The 25,282-nt window shown below is 36.1% G+C and overlaps 2 protein-coding genes across 2 annotated transcripts in view; both read left to right on the forward strand.

Moving 5' to 3' along the window:
- LOC118803437 (complement C3-like) overlaps positions 1-4,963 on the forward strand; it is a 91,240-nt gene extending 86,277 nt beyond the window's left edge. Inside the window, exon 41 of the mRNA XM_036563924.1 lies at positions 4,425-4,963. Within this exon, the coding sequence (XP_036419817.1) occupies positions 4,425-4,572 (148 nt within the window). The 3' untranslated portion in view covers positions 4,573-4,963. The remainder of the gene's footprint in view (positions 1-4,424) is intronic.
- A 3,643-nt stretch (positions 4,964-8,606) lies between these two features.
- On the forward strand, positions 8,607-9,549 carry LOC118803436 (GTPase IMAP family member 4-like; the record flags this gene model as incomplete). The annotated part of the gene is made up of 1 exon (XM_036563923.1): positions 8,607-9,549. A coding segment is annotated over one exon (909 nt), but the record flags the coding sequence as incomplete, so codon positions are not given.
- Positions 9,550-25,282: the final 15,733 nt, after the last annotated feature.

A 25,282-nucleotide genomic window follows, 5' to 3' on the forward strand; every position in this document is an offset into this window, starting at 1 on the left:
TTAAGGTACATTATTGCAGTCATTATTTCACTGAAGTAACAATACTTGTTTTTGGGTCAGGCTATATTACACCTTCTCCAAATACTGCTGATAGACATCAATAACCTCCTTTACAACTGTCTTTTAAGTTTCTTTTGTTGCTGTTTGCATTTGATAGCTAGCTAACATTTACTTGCACCTGTAGCCAATCTTTTTTACAACCCCAACATCAAAAAAGTTGGGACACTGTATAAAATGTAAATAAAAACAGAATGCAGTGACTTGCAAATCTCATAGACTCATAATTTATTCACAATAGATGCATAGAAGACATATCAGATGCTGAAAGTGAGACATTTTACCATTTAATAAAAAAGACTATCTCATTTAAACCTTGATGGCAGCAACGCATCTCAAAAAAGTTGGGACAAGGCCATGTCTACCATTGTGTAGCATCGTCTCATCTTTTAACAACAGTCTGTAAATGTCTGGAAAGTGAGGAAACTGGTTGCTGGAGTTTTGAGAGAGGAATGTTGTCCAATTCTTTCGGATGTAGGATTCTAGCTGCTCAACAGTCTTGGGTCTTCTTTGCCGGATTTTTCGTTTAATGATGTATCAAATGTTTTCTATTGGTGAAAGGTCTGTTCATATACTGTTCAGTATTGATAGCGCCTTTTCAGATGTGTGAGCTGCCCATGCCATAGGCACTGATGCAATTCCAGACCATCAGAGATGCAGACTTTTGAACTGTGCGCTGATAACAAGCTGGATGGTCCCTCTCGTCTTGAGTCTGCAGGACATGGCATCTGTGGTTTCCAAAAAGATTTACGAATTTTGATTAATCTGACTGTAGAACAGTTTTCCATTTTGCCTTAGTCCATTTTAAATGAGCTTTGGCCCAGAGAAAACGGCGGCGTTTCTGGGTCGTGTTGACATATGGCTTCTTCTTTTCATGATTCAGCTTTAACTTGCAGTTGTGGATTGCACAGCTGACTTTGTTCACAGACAATGATTTCTGTAAGTGTTTTCTGAGCCCATGAAGTTTTTCCAGTACAGAATCATGCCTGTTTTTAATGCAGCTCTGTCTGAGGGCTTGAAGATCACGAGCATCCAATATTGACTGTCAGCTTTGTCCCTTGCTTACAAGGATTTCTCCAGATTCTCTGAATCTTTTGATGATATTATGTAATGTAGATGGTGGGATATTCAAAGTCTTTGCAATTCTACATGAGGAGCATTTTTCTGAAATTCAACAATTTTAGACACAGCTTTTCGCAGATTGGTGAACTCCACCTCTCTAATATGCTCCAATCATGTGAGTTAGTTGCAAATTCCTCCTCCAGCTGTTTTTATTAGTATCACTTACTTTTCCAGCATTTTGTTGTCCCTTTCCCAACTTTTTTGAGATGCGTTGCTTTTAATGAAATGGTAAAATGTCTCACTTTCACCATCTGATATGTGTTTTATGTATCTATTGTGAATAAAATATGGGAATATACATTTGCAAATTATTACATTCTGTTTTTATTTACATGTATTTACATTTTACACAGCATCACAACAATTTTTGGAATTGGGGTTGTATATTCTGAAAGTAGCCCAAAGGACCCGTGTACATTTTCAAACCAGCCTAAATTAGTGGGAAACTGCAAACCTGGCAACTCTGTCCACTGGTACCCTTCTGTTGTAATTCACTGCTGGCAAGTACTGTTCGTGCCTTGTTTGGGGGCAGGCCTGAATGGTTTCATTTAAATTGAGGGGGAGGTTGGGCAATACAGAGGCTATTTGGATGTTTACTTTTTGCCAAAAACAACAACAGAAATGAAAAGAGACCTTAAATTTTATACGTATGTGGTAAAAAAATATTTAATTAATGATGATAGGTAAATAATTTAATACTGAAAAAAAATCAGTTAACAGAAAAGCTCAGTTAACCAAATGAGAAAAAAAAGTTCATCGCTGCCTTCCTTTAGCAGAGCCACATGAAGTAGGCTAAGGTTAAAATGTGTTTACATCACTAATGTTATCATTTATCATATTGTCAAATTACACATACATATGTGGTTTTGATAAAGTAGACCACACTCCTTAGTTATCCAGTTATCCAGGCCTGGCGTTAGAGGGTCATAACCCACTCCTATTTGTACTTGCTTCAATAGCAATGAGTGACAAAAGCAATCAAAGTGAAACTAAAGCAGAAGCAGTACATGTAACATTTTGTTTCACTTTGATTGCTTTTGCTGCCCGCCACTACAGAAGTATATATAAATATAGTAATATAAAAGATTACATCAATTAATTGAGTAGGGTCTGAATGAATCATTTTGCACTGGCTGCATTACATGTTGTGGGAAGATAAATCTTCAGATTTACTGAAAGAGTAGACCTTTGGTGACCATAAACGTGGCTCTCCTGTTGATTCTGTCCTGAAAATTTATATGGGTCCTTAGCTTTTTTTGCCTATGGCATGTGAATGTCACAGAGCCCTTCCACTCCCAGTTCCCCAATGAAGAACAAAATCATGAGTGGGGGCATCCATGGAGGAACTGGGGGTGGGAGGACTACAGAGACTACTTATCAAAGTTTGTACATCAAGCTGCAAACATATGTCAATCTATGCACATTTTCACACCAAAATCCGGTTTTATAAATTACTAATTAAACATGCATTTTCATGTATGGCCATTTTAAGATCTAATGCATGCATACAAATCTTTTAAAAATGAGGCCCCTGATCTTGACAGGGAGCCAATACTGTGTAATAATCACATTCTAGAACTGCAGCAACACACATGCTAAAAGAACTTTCTCTGCATGACTCTTGGAGAGTCTGCACTTAGTTGCGAAAGGCTTAAAGCCATTGTGCTGCTCATGGAATAATACATACATAGCCTGTTAACAAACTACACTGCTTGATGGATGAATTATTTATTATAATTACTGTCAATGATAATAATATATATTTAACATTTTTGTATTTTGTCATTATATTTTGTAAAATATATGTATATTTTATAAAAGTATTATCATACGCAATGCTATGTTTGAAGGAAATTTTACCATGATTTAGTGAATTTTGCTTCTCCTCATTTTGTGCCTAACAACATCCCTTATTTGTGTAGCACTGTAATGCACAGGCTCTTGTGGTTTATTGTTTTAGTAAAGCGCATCAATGTTTGTTACTATACAGCCTGATTCAGACAGTGTTAAATGTGCATGGGCTAATTTCCTCTTTTCCAGGAGCTTTCTATGTGATTGTATTTCCATCCAGATCTGCATTTTTCTCCCTCCTCCCCTGAGAAAATTATATGCCAAAATGTCTACTTATTTTCACTAATCATTTTGGCCCTGTTTCAATAGACATCTCTGTCATATATATATATATATATATATATATATATATATATATATATATATATATATATATATATATATGATATGCATACTAAACACTTCACAAATCACAAAACAATAGATCCTTGGAACTGTCTTTGCACCATTTGTTTTCATGTTCTTTACCCTGAAAGAGCATTAGGAGGCAAAGAAAGTAAAGAAACTCTATCAGAAAAAAAGAGGTCTTGCAGGCTGATTAAAGGAGTCGTTATAATGGCAGGTATAGTTACAAAGCATACATTTATGTAAACAATATCAATAAATTTTAGTATTCTGTGATCGGATTACTATGTGTAAACCTCGCTTGTCCAGTGGTAATTTCATTGATGTTCAGATGTCAGTTTTATCACAGAGGAGATGTTTGAAAACTCACCTTCAGATCAGTGTATCACAATATATCAATGCATTTTTACACCACTAACCAGTTTGCTAGTGAACCAGTAAAGATTATTGCATACAAATGTGCTGTTGAACAAGCTTTACCAAATGCTGTTAAAATCATGTTCAACCTAAGGCATTTAGGCTGGAGATCAGAGTCACAACACTGAGTGAGTTTACACTACTACTACACTACAGAGATGGACAGTGTTGTCATAGATGATTGAAATTAAGATGATTTTTATTACTTACATTCAAAACAATAATTACCAAATGATGATCCTTTGGAAAAAAGATAAAACATACTTAACAGAAAGTGACACAGAAGCCTTACCAACTAAATATAATATCATATTTTGCAGTATTTAGTGTGTCATTTTTTGACCTCCAGCTTTGGAAGCTCCTAATTTTTTTTTCACCTTTTTTATGTACCTTTGACATTCCTCTTATACAAATGGATTATCTCATCTTCTCGGAAATGCCTCCCAAAAATGAATAACTTAATGGCTGTTTTGACTAGAAATAAATATTAAATAAATCATTGAAATGAGGTGTGGAGAATATGAGTGTCTGTTATTAGGAATAGGATTTAAACATATTAAGAGAAGATAAAGTAAATTTTTTCAGACATGCAAACATTCTTTAACTCTGTGTATCATTTTGTTTCTTTTCAGTTATCGCTATGTGCTTGGATCAAAGACTTGGATAGAATACTGGCCCACCTCCAGAGAAAGCCAGGAGAACAAGAACAACAACAGAGAGAGATATAAGGGTCTGGCAGGACTCAGCCATCTTTTAAAAATGTTTAAATGTCCAGGTTAAACTTGTTTTTAAAAGTATACATGGACATGTGGATTCAGATTGTAGCAAATTCCTATTTGCTTCTCTGGTCACATGTATGCTTTCCCTTGATCACTAACTTTCATTAATTACAACAATCATGTAACTATTGCCTGCACTCTTTTTTGTCTTTCTGTGTTTGTCTTTTCTGACTTTGCTGGATATGCACTGCTTCACATGTCCATGAGATAGTATATTATACTCATAAATAAATAAATAAATAAATAAATAAATAAATAAATAAATAAATAAATGGGGGCATCAAATGTCTGTATAAAGATGCTCTGTGTGCCATGGTTATTTTGACGCAATTTTCCATTATGTATCTTAATGAATATTTGAGCAATTTTATCAATAAAAGTAAGTAGCTTGATTTATATATGTATAAGACTTGTAGGAGAAGAGGTCCACCTCCTGGTAACTTTTTGGGGTCAGCTGATCTGGATTCTACTTTGGGGGGATAGTAGCACATTTGGTTTTGACAGGGGGAAATATTATTGGCTATTGCTTGGTTTAAATTATTGTGCTTGTTTTAAAAGTGATAGTATAATAAGTGACTTCTGCAATGTCAATAATATAACCTTAATTTATATTTTAAGTGTCTATTATGCTGTCATTTGCCTTTTGTCAGAGCTTATTGCAAATGGGATACTTAACACATGAATTGACAAGTTTCTATTTAATTCAATGCATTTGGAACTGCAACAGTTCTAAGCGTCTCAACTTCATGAAACAAGTTTCCTGAAACAGCCAATCAAAACAAGAATAATGCATCATGAGACCACATTGAACAACATACTTTCAAACCATTTCACCAGGTTAGTGGACATGAAAATAAAATCAAAGATGGCTTATTCAGCAGCTGATTCAAGCTTGGTAGTTTTTCATTTTCTCAGTTTCCTGAGCCATGACAAAATATATGAGTTTCCCGAAGCTATCATTTCTGTATCCATCTGTGTTAATTAGCCAGCTAAGGCTAACAGCTGTTTTTATTCTTCTAGCCCACTGTTATCATGATTTACATTGCTAGATTCTTGCTCTCCTGTCTAGACACCCCCTAATTTTACACAGATTCATTTGAGATCCAAACAATGAAAATTATTACAGAAGAGACAGAGGCATGGTACATGTAGAACTTCTGGTTGTGCTTTGAGTACTAGATGAGCGAGACGTCAAAGAGGCTATAACCATAATGGCTACTTAAATGTTAATTTTGAAAGGCTTAACATGAACACAACAGATAAAACTCAAATCTGTTGTAAATAACCCTAGATATACAGATAATGACAGATATGTAGATACGAGGGAAAAAGAACAGCAATGACAGCTGATACAGACGTACAAATATGATAAAAACTGCTGCAAATATTTAAATTGCATCTCATGGATGACTTTTTAACAGGAACGATACAGTGTAGAAGAGCATATTCTAATTCTGATTCTGAGGAGTTCTTCAATGTTGCTCACATTCACTGTTCACAGTGTAAAGGACTTTAGGAATATTGAAGTCAAGGTTCTCCAATACAGCCCAAACTGTTGCATCAACATTATTACTTCTTGCTTGGTGCTGCACTATATATGTGCAGACATCAATTCCTCTACTAAGCAGAGGTGCAGAGGATGAGATGATCTCAAATCATAGATTCTTGTTTTATTGCATTTTACAAAATGTCCCAACGTTTCCAGAAATGGGGTTTGTGTTATTAATTATAATCATAATAATTTCTAATGTAATTATTAGTATAATCATCAATGTGTCTAGCTAAGGACATAATATGCTGTTTTTAACACATCTATTTTAAGAGTCTAAAGTGTTACCTACATTTCTTCCTATTGTTAGTAGCTCATGCATTTTAAAAGCACAATGAATAAAGCAGCCAAGCCAGCTTTCTTATCAAGAAGCATACTTCATATCAAACCTCTTGAAACATCATTTAGAGGCTGGTATGTTCTTTTAAGACCAGCCTAGTTACATTCATAATCACCATGGAAACAGCTGGGTCATCAACCTTTCACTAGCATAATAAGAATGTGCAGAAGTACATTATGGTCTTTTTTGGAAGGTTTATTTACTGTTCTTTTTTAATGTCCCGTTGACATGGACACAATGAGGAGATGGGATGGGCTTTCCTTTGTGAAGAGCTGATAAAACACATGACATCACTAAAACAGTGAGCCCAGCCCTTTCTGTGGTGAAGGTGTGGTCTTGTTGTGATACAGGAATAACACTGAAAACAAACAAACTGCTGGACAGCTTCAGCTTTACTGGACAGAGGCTCCATTCAGACCTCATTACACAGTTAAGTCATCTCTTTTACACCATAAAGTAAGTACCTAAATCCCTGTTGATTTCTTTGAAAACCTGAAAGCATTAATATATTAAATGAATAATAGTGTAGTGTGTTCAAGAAATAAATGTTAGTTTAGGTTATTGGTATTTCAGCATTTACTCATGGGTTATTCTTATACGGACTCTTATTGTGAATGTGGGGCTAGTTTTCCTTGGGGGGGATGTGTGTTAGAGCAGGGAGAACTGAGCATCAGTCCAGAGCTGACAGCTAAGAGAATAACGCATTGCTTAGACTTAGAAGGAACTGTTAGAGAAAACTATGCGTATGTATGGCATGGCTGTGGTCAACAACAGCTGGAGAATAAAGCACCATGACTTGTGTAAAAGCTATCTCCTTTAATAGTGATGAACACTACAGTATGTTTCTTTTTGATTTTGGTTTCTTATTGTTCTTTTTTATTTACTCTCTGAGGAGAATCTGTAACCCTGATCAGTATGAATATTATTGGTACATTAATGTTTAATTCATCCACTTTTTCTGTATTGCTAAATAATGGGTTCTTATCTACATATTTATGTAATGGCATGCTTTGTACAGTCATATGCAAAGGTTTGAACATCACCAGCCAAAATATGTTTTGTTGATTTTGTGAGTGTAGTGTTCTACAGAGAACAGTCTTAAATATGCAAGTTTTAATATATACTTTCTATTTATTTGCTCAAGTTTAACAAACACACAAAGTAAGACGTGCCACAGGCCACTTATTGTTCATTTTTGTCCAATATGGTCAATTCAGTGAATAAACAGTAATTGTGTATTAACATGCAGAAGTGTGTTCTCTGTAGAGGATGTGTTCACTATTTTCACTTACAAAATCACTACAACATGGCATTTGACACACTTATGCATTCAACTTTAGTTTAGGAACTACAGAAAGACGAGAGGATAGTCTCTTTCAGTTTGAACATGGAGGCATTTTATCTGCTTTTTGTCTTTTTATCAAGACAATCACTACTGACTCTGCCCAGTAGATGTTAAATGAACAGAGAAGGAATGCAGTTGGCAGAAATGTTACGTTCTGTTCTCATGGGAAAGTAAACAAGTTTAATTTTACTGCTACTTGAATCCTTTACTGACATACTTGAAAGTTTTTCTCTTCATTGGCCAGAATCTAAAGTTTGTGCTACAGCCTCATCATCAGGCTAATCTGTGCAATGCCATTCATTTCAGTGTGTACAGAATATTTTTGATTTTCAGACAAAATCTATAAAGAGCAAATTCCAAATGTACATAAAATTGTATACTCATGAATTATTGAAATAATAAGCATGTAATAATTAAAAAGACTGCATTAGATTATGGTCTCTTGCTGTTTTTCTGTATGTTTATATTGTTTGGTAGAAGCTTTTATTCAGAGCTTACAGTTTGATCATCTTACAGATGTAGGCAACTGTAGCACTAGGATTCTCGCCCACAGATATTGTTATAGCGTGGTGGGCTTGCCCGGGTGGGGAATTAAACCCCAGTCTGCAGGTGAAGGTCAGTGATATTACTCACTACACTATATCACCTGTTGTCTACTACATGTTAGATTAGTAACATTAAAAAAAGCATGAGTGAACATCGTAGTTTGCTAAAGTGGTGCTTATTCTTTGTTAATGTCATTAGCTACATTTTTAGGTTAATCATTTGTTAGTTTAGTTGTGCTGTATATAACATATTTAATGCCTCTCCACAGTGTCAGCTTTAAGGATTGTTCTCCTGGGTGAGGATGGAGCAGGAAAACATTCAGCTGGAAACACAATCCTGGGCAGAGAGGCATTTGTGGATCATCTCTCCATTAAATCTGTAAGCAGTCAATGTGAGAAACATGAAGGAACAGTGGAGGGCAGAAAGATCTCGGTCATCAATACTCCAGCACTCTTCAATACATCACGTTCTGAAGAGGAGCTGAAAGCTGAAATAGATCAATGTGTTTCACTGTCAACTCCTGGTCCTCATGTCTTCCTGCTGGTGGTCAGAGTGGGGAGATTTACAGAAGAGGAAAAGAATGCTGTGAAGTGGATTCAGGAGAACTTTGGAGAAGAAGCTCTGAAGTTCACCATGGTGCTCTTCACTGGTGGTCTTCATCCAGTAGAGAAGAAGGAAAAGGACACAGAACTCCAAAAGCTGATGGAAAAATGCAGAGCAGCATATCATGTTTTTAGAAACAATAAGAAATATGATCGTGTTCAGGTCTCAGAGCTGCTAGAGAAGATAGACAGACTGGTAGAGCAGAATGGAGGACAGCACTACACTAATGAGATGTACCACAGAAAGGTCAGAGAGGAGGAGAAGAGAAGGAGACAAAATGAAAGGAATGGTAAAGCAGAGCTGATCATTGAAAAAGTAGGGAGGGTTCTTCTAAAACTCTCTGAGGTAATACTGAAAGCATTGTTGGCTGAAATATGTGCAATTTTTAGATCTGCTCTGAAGGGTTTTGGAGTTGGGGTAGTCATTATTGTAGTACTTTCTTTAATAGGGACTTTGACACACTCATGGACGTGTTTTTGTTTCAAGGCTTTGATCCTCTGGACTGGTGGAACCATTGGTGCACTAATTGGATTGTATTCGAACAATGAAATGTACCGATAGTCTTCAGTTCATCAGATAATGTATAATCTGTAAAAAATGAAAAGATCACTCATCCTGCTATAATAACTATTGTTATATTGGCAATATGTAATATAATAATACAATAATAATGTAATGACATTGTCATAAAGGTAATACTACTCTTGTGGAGAAGGTCAGGTGATGTAAACATCAGATATAATTGCTTTGCTTGATCTGTTTATGTACATGTACATTGTGTTATTGTTTGCTAAATATTGTTAAACAGAGGTGGATGACTTCTCCTTTAGTGTTTTGGCTTCTCTTTAGGTTTTATACTTTTGCTCTTATGGAGTTTTTCATTGCCACTGTAACCTTTGGTGACACTCCCTTGAGGCTTGTACATGGGTTTGCCATAAAGCTGCTTTGTGACAATAGCTGTAAAAGATACATTTTAAATGAATCTTGAATTATAGGAATAAAGATTTGAATCTTGAGAGATTTTGTCCCTAAAATGAATACAAAGCAAGAGAGAACCTTTTGGAGAGCTCACCACAAAATAGAGAACGCAAACTTACTTTGGTTTAATGAAACTGAAGATTAAAGCACATTTTCTCAGATATCTGAGTGTTTTAGTATTTATGTACTCCAACTTTTGAAGTGCTTTTCATCTCCAGCACTGGATGGCCACTACAATCCACTGCTGATATTATCCATCCTAGTCCAGCATCTGGTCCAACTCATCAGCTAATTATCAGTCATCATTGCGTTACATGAATCAGAATAGAGAAATCACTTCTGTATGCAGCCCTGTCCTGCACTGGAATAGAAAAATATTGCAAACCCAATTCCAAAAAAGTTGAGACAGTATGTGCAATGTCCAATTAAAAACTGAAAGCAGTGATTAATATTTCCACTTTGACCTGTATTATTACTCAAAATGAGTACAAAGATGTAATATTTTATCTAATTAACTTTATTTTTTATTTTTTGTAAATATATGTTAATTCTAAAATGAATGCCTGCAACACATTCCAAAAAAGTTAAGACTGTGTAATTGAAGACTAGAAACATTGTTAAATGTTCAAAAAAAAACAAAAAAAAACATTGTAAACAAGTAATGCAATCATGCTGAGCATCCAGGAAAGAACTAGTCCTTTAAAAGTGAGGATGGGTCTTTGGGTGCTTCTTAGCTTTTGTCTGTATTAGTACATTTCAGTACATTTTCAGGACTGTATCTAAGATCAGAATTTTAGTGAGGTCTTTACTGTAGAAATGTGACCTACTTTACTTCGGTGCATAAATCACGTTTTTACCTATAATGTTTGTAGTAATGTAATTACTATTTCTCTCTATTTTTCCCATTAACTGCTATTACATTTCTTTGACTCCAGTTAGACTGCATTCAGCTTATTTAGTATTTATTTAACTATTCATTTGCCAATTTGTTTCAAGCTGAAAATTCATGTTGAAGCCTATTCTAAAGCTGTCAGTTTCATTTTTTGAATGAATAATGAATATAATGTTAACATTTTTATTGTTAAAATAAATCAATTGCCTTATTTAAAGTGGAATTATACAAATCTCTTATTGTGATAGCAACAGTGTTCCTGCTTAAAAATGTGAATTTATCCACTAACATTAACTAACTGGAAATTTAGATTTACATGCTGATTTAGCTAGCAATATTGAGAGTACCGTAAAGAACAAGTGCTGGGGGTTTACATATTCTTGTATGCCCTCATGAACATTCACTTTTATATCCTATATTCTCACATAAACTCTCTCATATTTATTTCATAGCTCTATCCTAAAGTGTTAAATGTAGCAGTGTGTCATGCAGAGCTCAAGTCTATGGTCAAGGCCCAGCTATTGAGAAGTCAGTGGAGAATCAGTCGTGTCACTTCATAATTGGAGATACAAAACTTTCCAAAACTACTTAGGTCTAGACCTCAGTGTCATCATGGCTGGTTATGGTCATGAATCCAATGCAGTGCTACCCACATCTAAAAACACCAAATGTTAGCATTGGTTCCCTACACACCATAACTCCCTATTGTGTAAACAGCTTTGTTCAATTCAGGACGACATATCAACTTTCTCAATCCTGGTTTATTCTTATTCACTTTTTTGCAGCTCTGTTCTGCACCTTTACGATTCCACCCTTTACTAATTTAGCAAAATATTCTCTAAAAATATCAATAGTTCTTAGCACAGTAAGCATTAGTGTCTGATAACCAGTCGATTTTTATAAACTCTAACTGATAAACCTGGCATTGTGTTTGGGTGATCTTGCTATGTCTTGTGAAAAATAGAGGTTCTTACAGTCCACCGTATTATTAATTTCAGTATAAACTATGTGTTCAGTCCATCTCTGTCTAGAATCACAATTCTGTGACAATTTTATTGATTAAATTAAAAAGAATAAATTCAGTTTATTGGATGTTGGCATATTTTGTCATATTTGTCATACTGTGTGATTATAAAAATAGGCATCTTGGAAATGTTAAATGTAAGATTGGTATGAAATGTTCATGAGGCTCTGTGTTACAGTGAATTTACTCCACCTCTACCAGTGGTGTAGGCATAAATAAATGTTGGGTAAGTCTGTGAAAAACTGTGCTTCACATCTCTGCCCAGGGCCCCCCCTCCAGGCCACCAGAGGTCACTGTCACCACAGTGTTAGTTTTATCACTGGCTGAATGACATCATATTTCCAAGCTGCATCATCACATTAGAGGAGCTCTTCTCATGAAGACCAATGGCAGAAGCATCTGTTGTTAAGTGTCAAATTATTTCTTCCTGTGTTGGGTTTGGTTTTTTTTCGTTCACATAATTTAAACTGGACAAGCTGTTTGCTCACAGTGACCAACATTAGAGTGGCTTATTTATTAAACATACAGCATTTTAGCAAACACCCCTGACCTACTGTGCCTACACAGAGTAAGAAAACAACCTGCTGTGAATGTACAGGCAGCAACCACAAGAGGCAACCAGTTAGTGATCAAGTGCAGGTTAACAAACTGATGCGTGCATAAATATACTAAGACAGCTCAAAGGCTGTACTTACAAAAAAAACACCATGAGCATGCATCCCACAAACAGAACAAAATCTCCACACATACAAGTTAGCTTAGCTTATAGTAGACCGACAGCTTAGGCCACAGCTCCTGTCTGGCGTGTTGAGTAAAGGGAATGTCTGCAGGTAATGGAGACGCAAGGACCTTGTGTTTGCCAAGGCCCGTCCTCGCTGAACAAATGGTGACTGATTGTCAGCTGAGCTGACACACCCAAACAGCAATGGCTCTTCTCATTGACTCTGCTCACCACCTACATAGTACACAGAGAAGACAAATAAACACTGTATGCACAGATAAATGGCTTTATAGATGCCTGAGACTTGCACAGTAGCATGTATATTATTGTACAAGAAGTGATTACAAACTGTTAATCTGTATGGAAGGTATCATGTGACACCAAATAGCCCACCTAACTATGATACCAATCCATTATGTATGATTTGGTATATGTATATATCGCTGTTGTTGGAGCAAAACCTTGTATCTCCAAAATGATAACTTTACAGGAGAAGGAAAAACATACTTTATTTTTAATGCAAGTCAATGCAATTATACTTTTTTCCAAGTCATTTTGGGCCATTTTTTTGGTCCATTCATCATGAAATTTACACAAAATGTAAAGGACAACAGGCATTTTCAAATTATGTCAAAAATGAAAAACAACCAAAATAGATATAGTTTGTTCTGACAGTAGTGATATGTATATATGTATAAGAGTTACACATGATTAAAGATGGTTCTGTTGGATTCTGTTTGTAACCAGACTTAATACAGATAGTAGGAAACAGAACCAGGGCTATTTTTGTGAGCAAATTCTGAACTAGAGTCTGATGGAAAGCGATGATGGAGATCATCTCTTCCATGGTGGATTAATCTGGTATTTCCTGATGGAGGGAAACAGCCTCGAGCTGTAGCAGTTTTGTAGGACATGAGGTGAGTAGAGGAGGCTAAAGACTAACCTGTTGCTTTCTTGCTAAGGTCATCTCCACCCTTCTCACTTTTGCTTATCTGCTGATCTAAGAACATTTATTACGTGTATATTTATGTAAAATACCAATCCTGTGAGAGATCAGGTGGCAAAGGGGCAGAGTAGGAGTTTGTTCACCTATTAATGGCTGTTGTTGTGCAGTGCTCCAGTTTATTTTTAGTGCAGCTGACCTGGACAGTCCAACTGACAAGTCAGACTACTGGCCAGAGAATCACCTGGTACCTTGTAGCCCTTTCCAAACTGGTAGATAATTACTTTTTCACATAGGGCCAGGTAAGGCTGAACAGCATATTTCCTCCAACAAATGAAATCATCATTTAAAAACAGCATGTTGTGTTTATGTGGGTTATCTTTGTCTAATATTAAAAGTAGTTTGATGCTCTGAAACATTTAAGCATGACAAATATGCAAAAATAGAAGAAATTAGGAACGGGGCTTATACTTTTTCACAGTGCTGTAACAACAACAACAACAACAACAACAACAATAATAATAATAATAATAATAAGAAGAAGAAGAAGAAGAAGAATGCTCTTTGCAAGATTGCTGCCATGCGCTGAGGCTGGAGACTCATGCTTCTTTTATGTCAAAGAAGGTGTGGTATTCTTGTGTGGGTGTGGCAAAAAGACAATCAGAGTAATATATACTCTGACATACCCAGAACACTAAAGACAGCTTTACTGGACGAGTCATCACACAAGAACTACTGAACATTATAATACCTCTACAATTGATTACACTAAGTATCTGTAAGAAAAACAAGTTTTAAAGAAGCTCAAATCTAACATGAAAATATGTAGCATGTAATAATGTAGTAGTGTAGGCACAATAAAGAAAAATACACAGGTAAAATGATTGTTCTGTATTTGTAAACGAACCTGTAAACATGATAACATGTTTATTTTAAGCTATTTATGTCTTTATATGCTACAACCTTCCAATGTTCTCTTCACTGGAAGACATTCCCAGGTTTACTTGAAGCTTGGAATGGACATGTTAACATTTATTTTACTGTGCATGTTGCTGTTTTGATATCACTGTTGTCCAGCCTCAGCATCAGATACTCTGTCCACAAGGAAACCGAATGTGTGACATCTTTTGCAGACACAGCTACCCAGATACCACAGAGAGAAAAATCCTGATTGGTGTCATGCTTCCCTCCGTTCCTGCTGTCTCTGCCTTCCAACCTCCCAATAACATGGCTATCAACCTCCTTCACATGACTCTCCAATGTTCTGCCTCACCTGACTACTGATCACTCAGACCTGTTCCTTGTTATGGTTACCTGTTAGTTTAGTATATAAGCCTGGGCTTTAGCTTAGCTCAGTGTGGAGTATTGCCTTTGTTATCAGAGCCTTACTGAGCCTTCTGTTCTGTCTGTTTGCCATTTTGTGTATGAACCTTGACTTGTTTTTCTTTGATCTTGCCTTTTTGCTTTGACCCAGTTTCTGTTTCTTGGACATTGCTTTTTGGAATCTCCTCATGGTTACTGCTTTGGTGTATTGGTTTTTGACCTTGAACTGACTTTGATTATGGATACTTCCTTTGTTAATAAGCCCTTTTTACCTAAGTGTCGTCTGCAAGCATCTGAATTCTGTCTGAGCCTGACAATTGGACCATTTCCTGCTGGGCGTTTTAAGAATGAAACCCCTTTGTTTAACACTAAAACTTTACCAAGAAATAAGAATATCACTAAAATACTTGCAGAGTCTAGGTGCACCAAGCATGATGATTCTGTATGTTTTTTTGTTTGTTTGTTTGTTTGTTTGTTTGTTTGTTTTTCTTTAACATTACCCCTTCTCTTAAGCCTAGAAGACCTTGGGGAGTCATCATCTTTCCTGAGCTCATATTCCAGAGCCCAAAGATCCCAGCCCCACTACAATGGGAGCTAGAGACCATGGGTCAGGATGTCCTCCAGCAGGAGTCTGATCCAGGAGAAAGACCCCAGGACAATCAGGGCCAGGGTATTTCAAGAAGGCCACTGGGGTTTTCAATGGCATGCTAGCTTTTTCTGGAAGGCCTTCTGCCAGCTGCTGGGGGATTTTATCAGTACAATCTGGAAAATTGGAAAATTCCACTGTTTGGTGTCACCCTATATAGAGACTTATCATAAACACCAATGCAAACAGTCAAAGAGACAAGTAAACAATCACAAAAACAATGTCCATGACCTCAGTATTGTTTAAAAATCTGTAGGAAATTCTGTTGAATATTAAGATTTTACAGCTGCTCTCTAGATCAGGGCTGCTCAATCCTGGTCCTGGAGAGCTACCACCCTGGAGAGTTCCAATACAACATACCTGGCTCTAATTGCCAGATGCTTGGGTCACACCATCACCTGACTCATGAGTCCTGAATGCAGAACATTCCGTTCAGCAAGCTTAGTGGCTGCTTTATGCACTGATATGCACTGATCTCTGTGAGTAAAATGTAAGCAATTTGTTCTCTAATTAATTAATTACATATGCTCCTCCTAGGCCAAATTATTCTCATTTAATTGTTAAGCAGATGATCTGCAACTGTACTTACCTTTGAACCTTAGAAATCATTACTCTATAGGAAGACTCAATGAGTGTATCATGGATATTAAGAATTGGATGACCCAGAGCATTCTTCAACTGAATGATAGTAAAACAGAGGTTACATTGTTTGTTTTTAGCATCCTTACACTGCCTCCCAGTGCATTTCAGAATCCCAAATAAAGTGGCATTGATGGTTTTTAAAGCCCTGAATAGCCATGCTTCTGCATATGTTATGGACATGCTTTGTACGCATGCGCCCTTAAAATGATGAGGTAGGGCTATGTGATAGGTGATGGGAAAGGGTGGAGTCAGCAACAGAAGCCTGTGACATCACTTTAGATTTGGGGCTGCTAAAAATAACTACGATCAAGTAATCAAAATAAGGTCTATTTATTAATTAATGGTGACTAACTATGAATATTTCCATTGTTATTATGAATGAACAGCTAAAAAAGTGTGGAGGTGCTTACATTTTCAACATATTTTATTTCTAGAATTTTATATTTAAGTATATATAAATTAAATATTTTTTCCTCCATAATTCTCCATAATTTAGTTTTTCCAGTGAGCAGTATAGTTTTGACAACGTTTAAAGTTTTCATCATAGTTTTGTCAGATTTTACAGGTAACACGCACAGTTTTTATAACAGGCATATAATATTGTGTATATAACATGATCAAATGTTGCCTGTTAATGAGATATGATCTGAAAAACAATGGTGAGCAGTTTCAGTACTACTGCTTTTGTAGACAAAATCATCTTTAAAGCTTTTGTGTCTTTTGTGTGATGTCACAGAGACATTAGGCGTTGTCATGTTAAAACAGGTAACACAGGCTGCTGACTGCAGTTAACTCAAGAAAGTGAAAGCATGCAGCTGTTACTGCATCAACTGCATACTTTTAGAATATCTACATCTTACATAAAGCAGACTATATGTAGTATCTCATACATTACAAACTTCCAGTATAAAGACATGTGACTTTGTCTCTTTGTGTAAGTTTATATCAGGGAATGTTGAGATATGCAGAAGAACAACTTCTGTAAACATGGAAACAGGGTCAATGAACTTTTACTGACAGACTAAGAAATGAAGGAAGTATAAAATAATCATTGGTAGGAAACAGAGGATGATATCACTGAAGATTTACAATAACTAATGTAAAATATACAGATTATTTATACTTTAATGTTCTATTGACCTGTACACTATAAGGAAATGGGATGGGCTTTTCTTTGTGGGCTAATGAAACACATGATGTCACTTAAACAGTGAGATCATTCCTTTCTGTGGTGAAGGTGTGGTGTTTCTTTTTTTATATATATATGCAAATAACACTGGAAACAAAAGCCAAACTCCTGAACTTCTCCGGCTTTACTTGACAGAAGTTCCATTCAGATCTCATCAGAATTTGTTCATCTCCTTTACATCCAAAATAAGTACCTGAATGAACAACTTTCGATATAATTTCAAACTTTCAATTTTCAATTTCAAAATGTACAGTGTTTAATAATCTTTCAAGCTGTATAATATTCATGCTATAAGTAAATAAAGCAATAATAATAATAATAATAATAATAATAATAATAATAATAATTCAAAATAAATAGAGACTGTAAGCTTGAGAAATCTTTGGCATAGAATCACACAACAATATTAAGTTAATATTGACAAAATTTATGTTATGTCATGTGGGATATTATTGAGTTGCATACAGTTAATCATTTAGTGCTGATTATTGTTGCTGTGGTATTGAGTCTGTATTTTAAAAAAGTAATTTTAGTAAAGTAAGGTAGCTTGTTAACCTTGGTAGCCTGCTAGCTAAATAATCATCTCTACAAAAGAGAGAACTATCTAGCTAAGTAAAAGTTGAGTTCAAGCTAATCAGCTAATATAGACATCTTTGAAAGTTATTAGAAACTTATTATTATTATAATTAATTTTTAAAGCAAACGCTTCATATGTAGGGTTGTGCAGTGAAGTGGCATCCATGTTGACAAACAAAAGCTGTTTTTCTCATTGTTTTATTATAGATATTGCTTAGATGTTGGGCCAGTTCATGTTAAGCATATACTGACCACTTATACAAACACACACACACACACACACACACACACACACAGTTTATTATTTTTTTTTACCTGGTTAAAGTTAAATTAATAATGTTGATAAGATCGAAATATTTTATGTTTTGTTTTGCTTTGTTTTCATCATTTCTACACAGTCTTTGTAAGTAATGTTCTTACAGAACACATGTAGCCATAAATTAATTCAGAGCAAATACATGGACATCACAATGGCCTTGTCATCAGAGAATTTCTGCAGATGATACGACTCCGTGTTGTACCTGAAGTCAGAGGTGTACAGGTTGAACAGGAATGGAGCTAACACAGTCCCCTGGGGTGCCCCAACACTGCACACTGCCTTGTCTGAGACACAGCCCTGCAGTCACACATACTAGGGTCATCCAATCAGATAGTCCATTGTCCATGAGATGATGGATTCATCCACCTGCATCAGCCATAGTTTCTCCCCTAACAGCGCAGGCTGTATGGTGTTGAATGAACTGGAGAAATCGAAGAACATGATCCTCACAGTTCTGCCTGATGTGTCCAGGTGAGAGTACATCCTGTCCAGCAGGTAGATAACTGCAAGATGAGGGAGAACAGACTTTGGACCTGCTGTACGCCAATGTTAAAGAAGCAAATAAAGAAGCAAATAAATCCACAGCTCTCCCCCCTCCTGGCTCTGGTTTTGCACCCTCGCAATGGTCGAGTGGATGATGTCACACGCTGCAACTGCATTAGCCGAAGGTGGAATATACACAGGATGGCGTGGGAAAACTTGCAGGCAGATAATACGCGAGCATAGCTACAACACACAGTTTAATGTCTGGCTTACAAATTACTTTTTCAACCGTGATATGACCAGGATTACAACATCTATTATTCACGAACACAGCCAGCTGTCCTCCCCTCTTCTTATCAGTTTGCTTGTGGTCTCTGTCCACCCTCACAGTAGTAAAACCATTCAGCTGAACATGAGAGTCTGGTATGCACGGGCTCAGTCATGACTCCGTGAAGCACAAAATGCTGCATTCCCGTGTTTGTTGCTATAGAAGTAGATTCCTCCTCTCCAGGTTTTACCAGAGAGCTCTGCATATCTGTATAGCTAGAAGCCAGGGAAGTGCAGTGTGCTGTCTGGGATCAGACCATAAAGTCAGTCTCCGTGAAGCAGAGGGCAGATGCAGTTGAAAATTCTGTTTTGTTTAGCCGAAGTAGTTCTTCCATTTTGTTGTATACAGGTTGCAAATTAGAAAGAAATAAAGATAGCAAGGGGGTCTGAAACCCACGCCGTCTCAGCCATACCAGTGCTCCAGCGCATTTGCCTCTCCCTTGCTTCCTTGCTGGACTGAGAAGAGCCAGTGCACCTGTTGTGAGGATTAAAAAAAAAAAAAAATAAACACTAAACATTTGAGCGTGAAACACAAGCCCAAAGCATGTTGGATCCACCCCCTTGCATAACAGCCGGAGAGGTCTTCTTTTTTGTTAAATTCTGCATCCTTTTTTTTCACACACACCTTTGCTTAACTGCATTAGTCCATTGGACTTGTTTCCAAAATGCATCAGCATTGAACTTCAGCGTGAATTTCTGACGCTGAATTTTTGTGCTGAGGATGCAGGGAAGGTTTTCTTCTGATGACTCTTCTGTAAAGGTCATATTTGTGCAGGTGTCACTGCATAGCAGAACAGTGCACCACCACTGCAGTGTCTGCTGAATCTTTCTAAAGGTCTTTTCCAGTCAAACAGGGGTTTCTGATGAGCCTTTCTAGCAATCCTATGAGCAGTTTACTTCATCTTCCGGACCTCAACTTGACCTCCACCATTAATATTAACTGACATTTCTTAATTACATTACGAACTGAGGAAACAGATATGTGAAAACGCTTTCTTCTTAAAGCCTTCTCCTCCTTTGTGGGCATCAGTTATTTTCATTTTCAGAGGCAGCTGCTTAGAGGAGCCCATGGCTGTTGATTGTTGTGACAAGGTTTGAGGAGGTTAAAGTATTTCGAAAGCTTTGAAATTTGCATCACCTGGCATTTCCTGACAATAACTCTGAAAAAGCCATAGCCCTAACAAGCTATTTATGGTCTAAGATCTTGATTAACATTTTCTGAGAGTTCTGAAGCTCAAATCTATTGGGGTGCCCAAATATTTGCATGGTGCTTTTTTCCTTTTTTTCCCATGCTAAAATTATACAAAGCAAACATAATTTACTAATCTAAAATAACGAAAAGGATGTTTAATCTTGAAGTTATGCTTTTTTTGTACTATTATTTTTTTTTATTTTCATGTGAATGTAAGACATGTATTCCTTATCTTTTTACTTGTGGTTACTTTCAAATAAACTCTTCCTTAAGAGCAGATAAGGTCATAATCCTTATCTGTGAGTCAGCCTTGGTTGTTATAGTCCAATTATAGCACCTTTAGGAAATGTACAAATAGTACAAATCACATAGAAATGAATGGGTGTACTTATTTGCAGTTTCTTATTTGAGTCATTCCACATCAATTCATCCAGTGCCTGTCCTGCCAGGTCACGGATTTCCATAGCAAAATTCAAGCAATAATGTATTTAATGCAGCTATAGCTATATGCAGACTTTAAATGTTGTACCTGAATGTGTTCATTTAGTTATGAATTTTAAAACTGGCCCCACCAGTTTCTAATTGGATCAGGTTTTTATTAAATATTGAGTTTATTCAGTACATTTCACGGAATATGAAAATTATTTCATAAATCAACTATTTTAATGGTAATAAATTCCGGAGGGACCGTTTACTGGAGGCTATATTATTGGACAATATACTATTATATTATACTATATATTATACTATGCAAAATTTAGATTTTACATGGTATTACGGTGTTTTTTTTTAAGAAATTCATGACATTATTTTTTTCATGCAATGTGTGAAGCTACATGGTATGTTGAAATTTATTTCACAACTAAAAATCATAATTTCTCACCTTGTATTTTCTGAAAAGTGTAACAGTGGCAGATGGAAACAGACGAGCTACAGTTAAGATCTTTAATAACAAAAGGATGATCCAAAATCACAGTTGAAAAGCTAAGGCAGAAAGTAAAAGAACCAGAGATCCACAACAAGACAAAAGGGCAAGGCAACAATCAAGGTCAAAACAGAAAAACAGGTCATACAAGAAAGTTGACAAACAAACAAGAACGCTTGGTATGCTCATGCTGAGACGATACTTCACAATAAGCTAAACTAAAGCCTGGGCCTATATACTAAACTCACAAAGGCATGAAATGAGGAACAGGTGTGTGTGATCAGAAGTCTGTTGAAGATGAATACTGACAAGTTGGTCTTTTGGATTCCTGAGTCACGCAAGGCAGCGAGGGGTTCTGGGAATTGTAGTCTGAGGTGACAGTGTTGGCTGTAGTTCCAGCCATGTAGTTCCAACCTGTTTCTTTCAGGTTTTTTTTCTGCATAAGAATCTGAACATATTTTATTATAAACTTCAGAACGTGCCAGAATGCAAAATCGTCCCTGAACAAATCTTTTCAGATATATCACTGTGTTACCATCATCAATATTACATATAAAAACTCAGAAGACACATGTAAGTCCACTGGTGCTTTTGAATAGAAACTAAAAGTAAAAGTGTTGATCAAAAGCAGCAGTATGAGGTAGCGAGTTTTTTTGTTCCATTAAAGTCTTTACTGGTCCCTGTTATTCCTGAATGTAAATGTAAATAGGGAAGTGCTAAGTTAATGTTTGCATGAGCTGATACTTATCTGTGACTTATCTGTGGTACTTATCTGTGACTTGTACACTCTGTTGGATCACTGAGGAAGACTGGGGAGCAGCTGTGGGCTGGAGGTTAGGGAACCAGCCTTGTGCCCAGAAGGTCGCCGCGTTCAATCCCCTGAGCTGACAGGACATGACTGGAATGCCCTTGAGCAAGGCACCTAACCCCCAACTGCTCCCCGGGCACTGTGGATAGGGCTGGCCACCGCTCTGGGTGATCACTGCCCCCTAGTGTGTGTGCATTCAATAGTGTGTATGTGGGTGTTTCATTGCACAGAGTAAATAGGGGATTTGTGAGGGAAGCCACAGACACAATTAAAGGAGCAACAGAGTTCAGTGGCGAGTATTGGTGCAACAGTCAGTAATACAAAGAGCTCTGCATACAACTGATCTGTATAGGAGAGTGGCTAAAAAAGACATTACTGAAGAAAAAAAACACATGAAAAATACATCAAAACATGACTGTAGTTTGCCTTGGACCCAGCTTAAATGTCAAAGGAGACAAAAATTTAACATTTTGGCCAAACTTCAGAATGCTATATGTGGTGAACAAACACCATCCCAAGTATGGAGGCGGCAGCATCATGTTGTCAAATCAGGGAAGAAAAACACTCATAAACAGTATGCAAAGCTGGTAGAAACTTACCCCATCAGACTTAAAGCTGTTATTGCAGCAAAAGTTGGTTCTACCAACTACTAGTTAAGTCAAAGTCAGAGGTTATTATTTTTGGTGGTCCTCATCACATTAATAGTGTTTCCAATAGCCTTGGTCATTTATCTCCATGTGTCAAGACTTCTGTGAGAAATCTTGGTGTTAACTTTGACTCAGACCTCAGATTTGATAAACGAATCAACTCTGTGGTAAGAAGTAGTTTCTTCCAGCTCAGACGTTTAAGCCCTTTCCCTGTTTTTCTGAGATATTCATACATTCATGTCTTCTAGAACTGACTACTGTAATTCTTTATATATAGGGATTAACCAGTCTCTATTGCAGTGCTTACAGTTAGTCCAAAATGCAACAGTCAGGTTACTGACTACTACCAAAAAAGAGACCATATTACTCCAGTTCTCGCTTTACTTAATTGGCTACCTGTCCAGTTCAAGATACAGTTCAAAGTGTTTTTATTTGTTTTCAAAGCACTTAATGGTCATGCCCCCTCATATGTTAGCAGTATGCTCACTCCCTCTACCACACAAAGAGCGGTGAGATCATCCTCCCAGAACCTGCTAGGGCTTGTTTGAAGCTTAACAGTGATTGTGCGTTCACGGTCTATGCTCCGAGAGTATGGAACATTGCACTTCCCACTATTTGCCAAGCACCTTCTATCATTGTTTTTTAAATCAAGTCCAAAAACTTACTTACACAAACTTGCATTTGAAAAGAGATGGGCTGTGGTAATCATACTTGTTTAAGTCTGTGTTTTATATATATATATATATATATATATATATATATATATATATATATATATATATATATTTTTTATACTCATAAACTTAAATGTATTTCATCTCGTTTTACTCTTTTTTACCTCTTTAATTCTCATTTTATGTAACTCCTTTTTTTTTGTTTTAATTTCCTACTTGTTGTGTTGTTTATGTGTGTGCTGATTGGTTGTGAAGCAGTTTGGTCAATACAAGTTGTTTGAGGAGTGCTTTATAAATAAAACTTACCTATTTGCTTACTGGTCTAAAAGGGTTGAATACTTATACAAGCAGCATTTTTAAGTTTTTATTTTCTTAAAGATCCTCTAACATCCCAGTGCCCCCTCCCTCATCATTGTAGAGCTTGACCACAAATTCCCAGGTCCTTTAATAGACATTTTTTTTTTCTTTTACCAGGTGAAAACAGGTTTTATACAAAAAGCATGTGAGCCAAACAAGATTGTATTGTGCAGGTCATTTGTTAGTGAAGATGTTGAGTCTGTGTTCATTTGCATGGAATGTCTTAGCAGATCCACTAAATTAGCCACTCCCACCAGTGCAAAGTGTTGATATACATGTAAATTATAGCCTCTTTTACTAAATCTGCCTTTATATGTGTAAGTTTGTGTGTAAGTGAATATATATATATATATATATATATATATATATATATATATATATATATATATATATATATAAATATATATATATACTGGAAGTATATTAAAAAAAAAACAAAAAACAAAAAAAAAAACACCACTGTCTGAATATTTATTTCCCCTCACTGTATCTCAAGTGGCTTTTGTCATTTAGGGCTCTTTCACTTACTATCACTAAGCTTTTACTGTCAGGATAAAAAAGATGAGTGGAGGATTATATCACTGGATATTTACAATGCAAACCAATGCAAAATATATACACTATGTAAATTTTATTATTCTAATAATCTGTACAGCTTGAGGAGATGGGATGAGCTTTCCTTTGTGAAGAGCTAATCAAACAAAACATCACGGAAACAGTGAGACCAGCCCTTGTGTGTTGGAGGTGTGGTCTTAATTTGACTTCAGGAAAACAAAATAAAAGCCAAACTCCTGAAGGGCTTCATCTTTACTAGACAGAAGAGCCATTTAGAATTCACCACAGATTTTATTCATCTATTTTACATCTTAAAGTAAGTATCTGAATGAACAACTTTCAATAGAATCTCAAACTAAACCTGTAGAGCAATGTCAATCAGTAAATGTAGCATTTAATAGTTTATTATTATTTTTTTTAATATTCATGTTACAGGAAAACAATTTTATTATAAAAAAAAGTATTTATTTTGTAAGCTGTAAATGTACATTTCTGTTGTTTTTTTTAGCAGCATTTTACTGTATTTTCAACAGTGTTTGACTGTAGAATCATTCTACAGTAAGCAGCTGTAGATTTCAAATGCATTCTGTGAAATATTTCACATACTACAACATTAATACTTTAATGTAGATTTCAACACAGTATTAGTACCTTACTGGATATGGTAAAATTAACTGAGCATAAAAAAGCTCTGATAAAAAGTGGATGTCCACAGTTTAACCAGGTAGCGCCATTTAATTTCATGTTTAGCCATAGTTTTAGCAAACCAATGGTACTGCAACTTTAATCGTTTTCATTGAATGGTTAAGGGCTTTTCTTATGTTGAGAACATCATCTTGTAACTGTAAAGCACATCACAACTCTAAAGCATTTCAGAGATCAAATCTTTATTTATTTAAACATTTTAGTAATAAAGTCATTTTTGGCTAGCCAAAAAAAATCTTTTTTTTTTTTTGTATCTCCCCAATTTAGTCACCTCCAATTCCACCTGCTAGTTAGGACTCTCCCAATCACACGATATTACGAATGCTAGGAGGGTGAAGGCTGTGAAGTGCCACTGCATCTTTTCGAACTGCCGCTAACACAACGTCATTGGACAGCTGAACG

The sequence above is a fragment of the Colossoma macropomum genome, unplaced genomic scaffold, assembly GCF_904425465.1.
Source record: "Colossoma macropomum unplaced genomic scaffold, Colossoma_macropomum, whole genome shotgun sequence".
NCBI classification, from domain to species: Eukaryota; Metazoa; Chordata; class Actinopteri; order Characiformes; family Serrasalmidae; genus Colossoma; species Colossoma macropomum.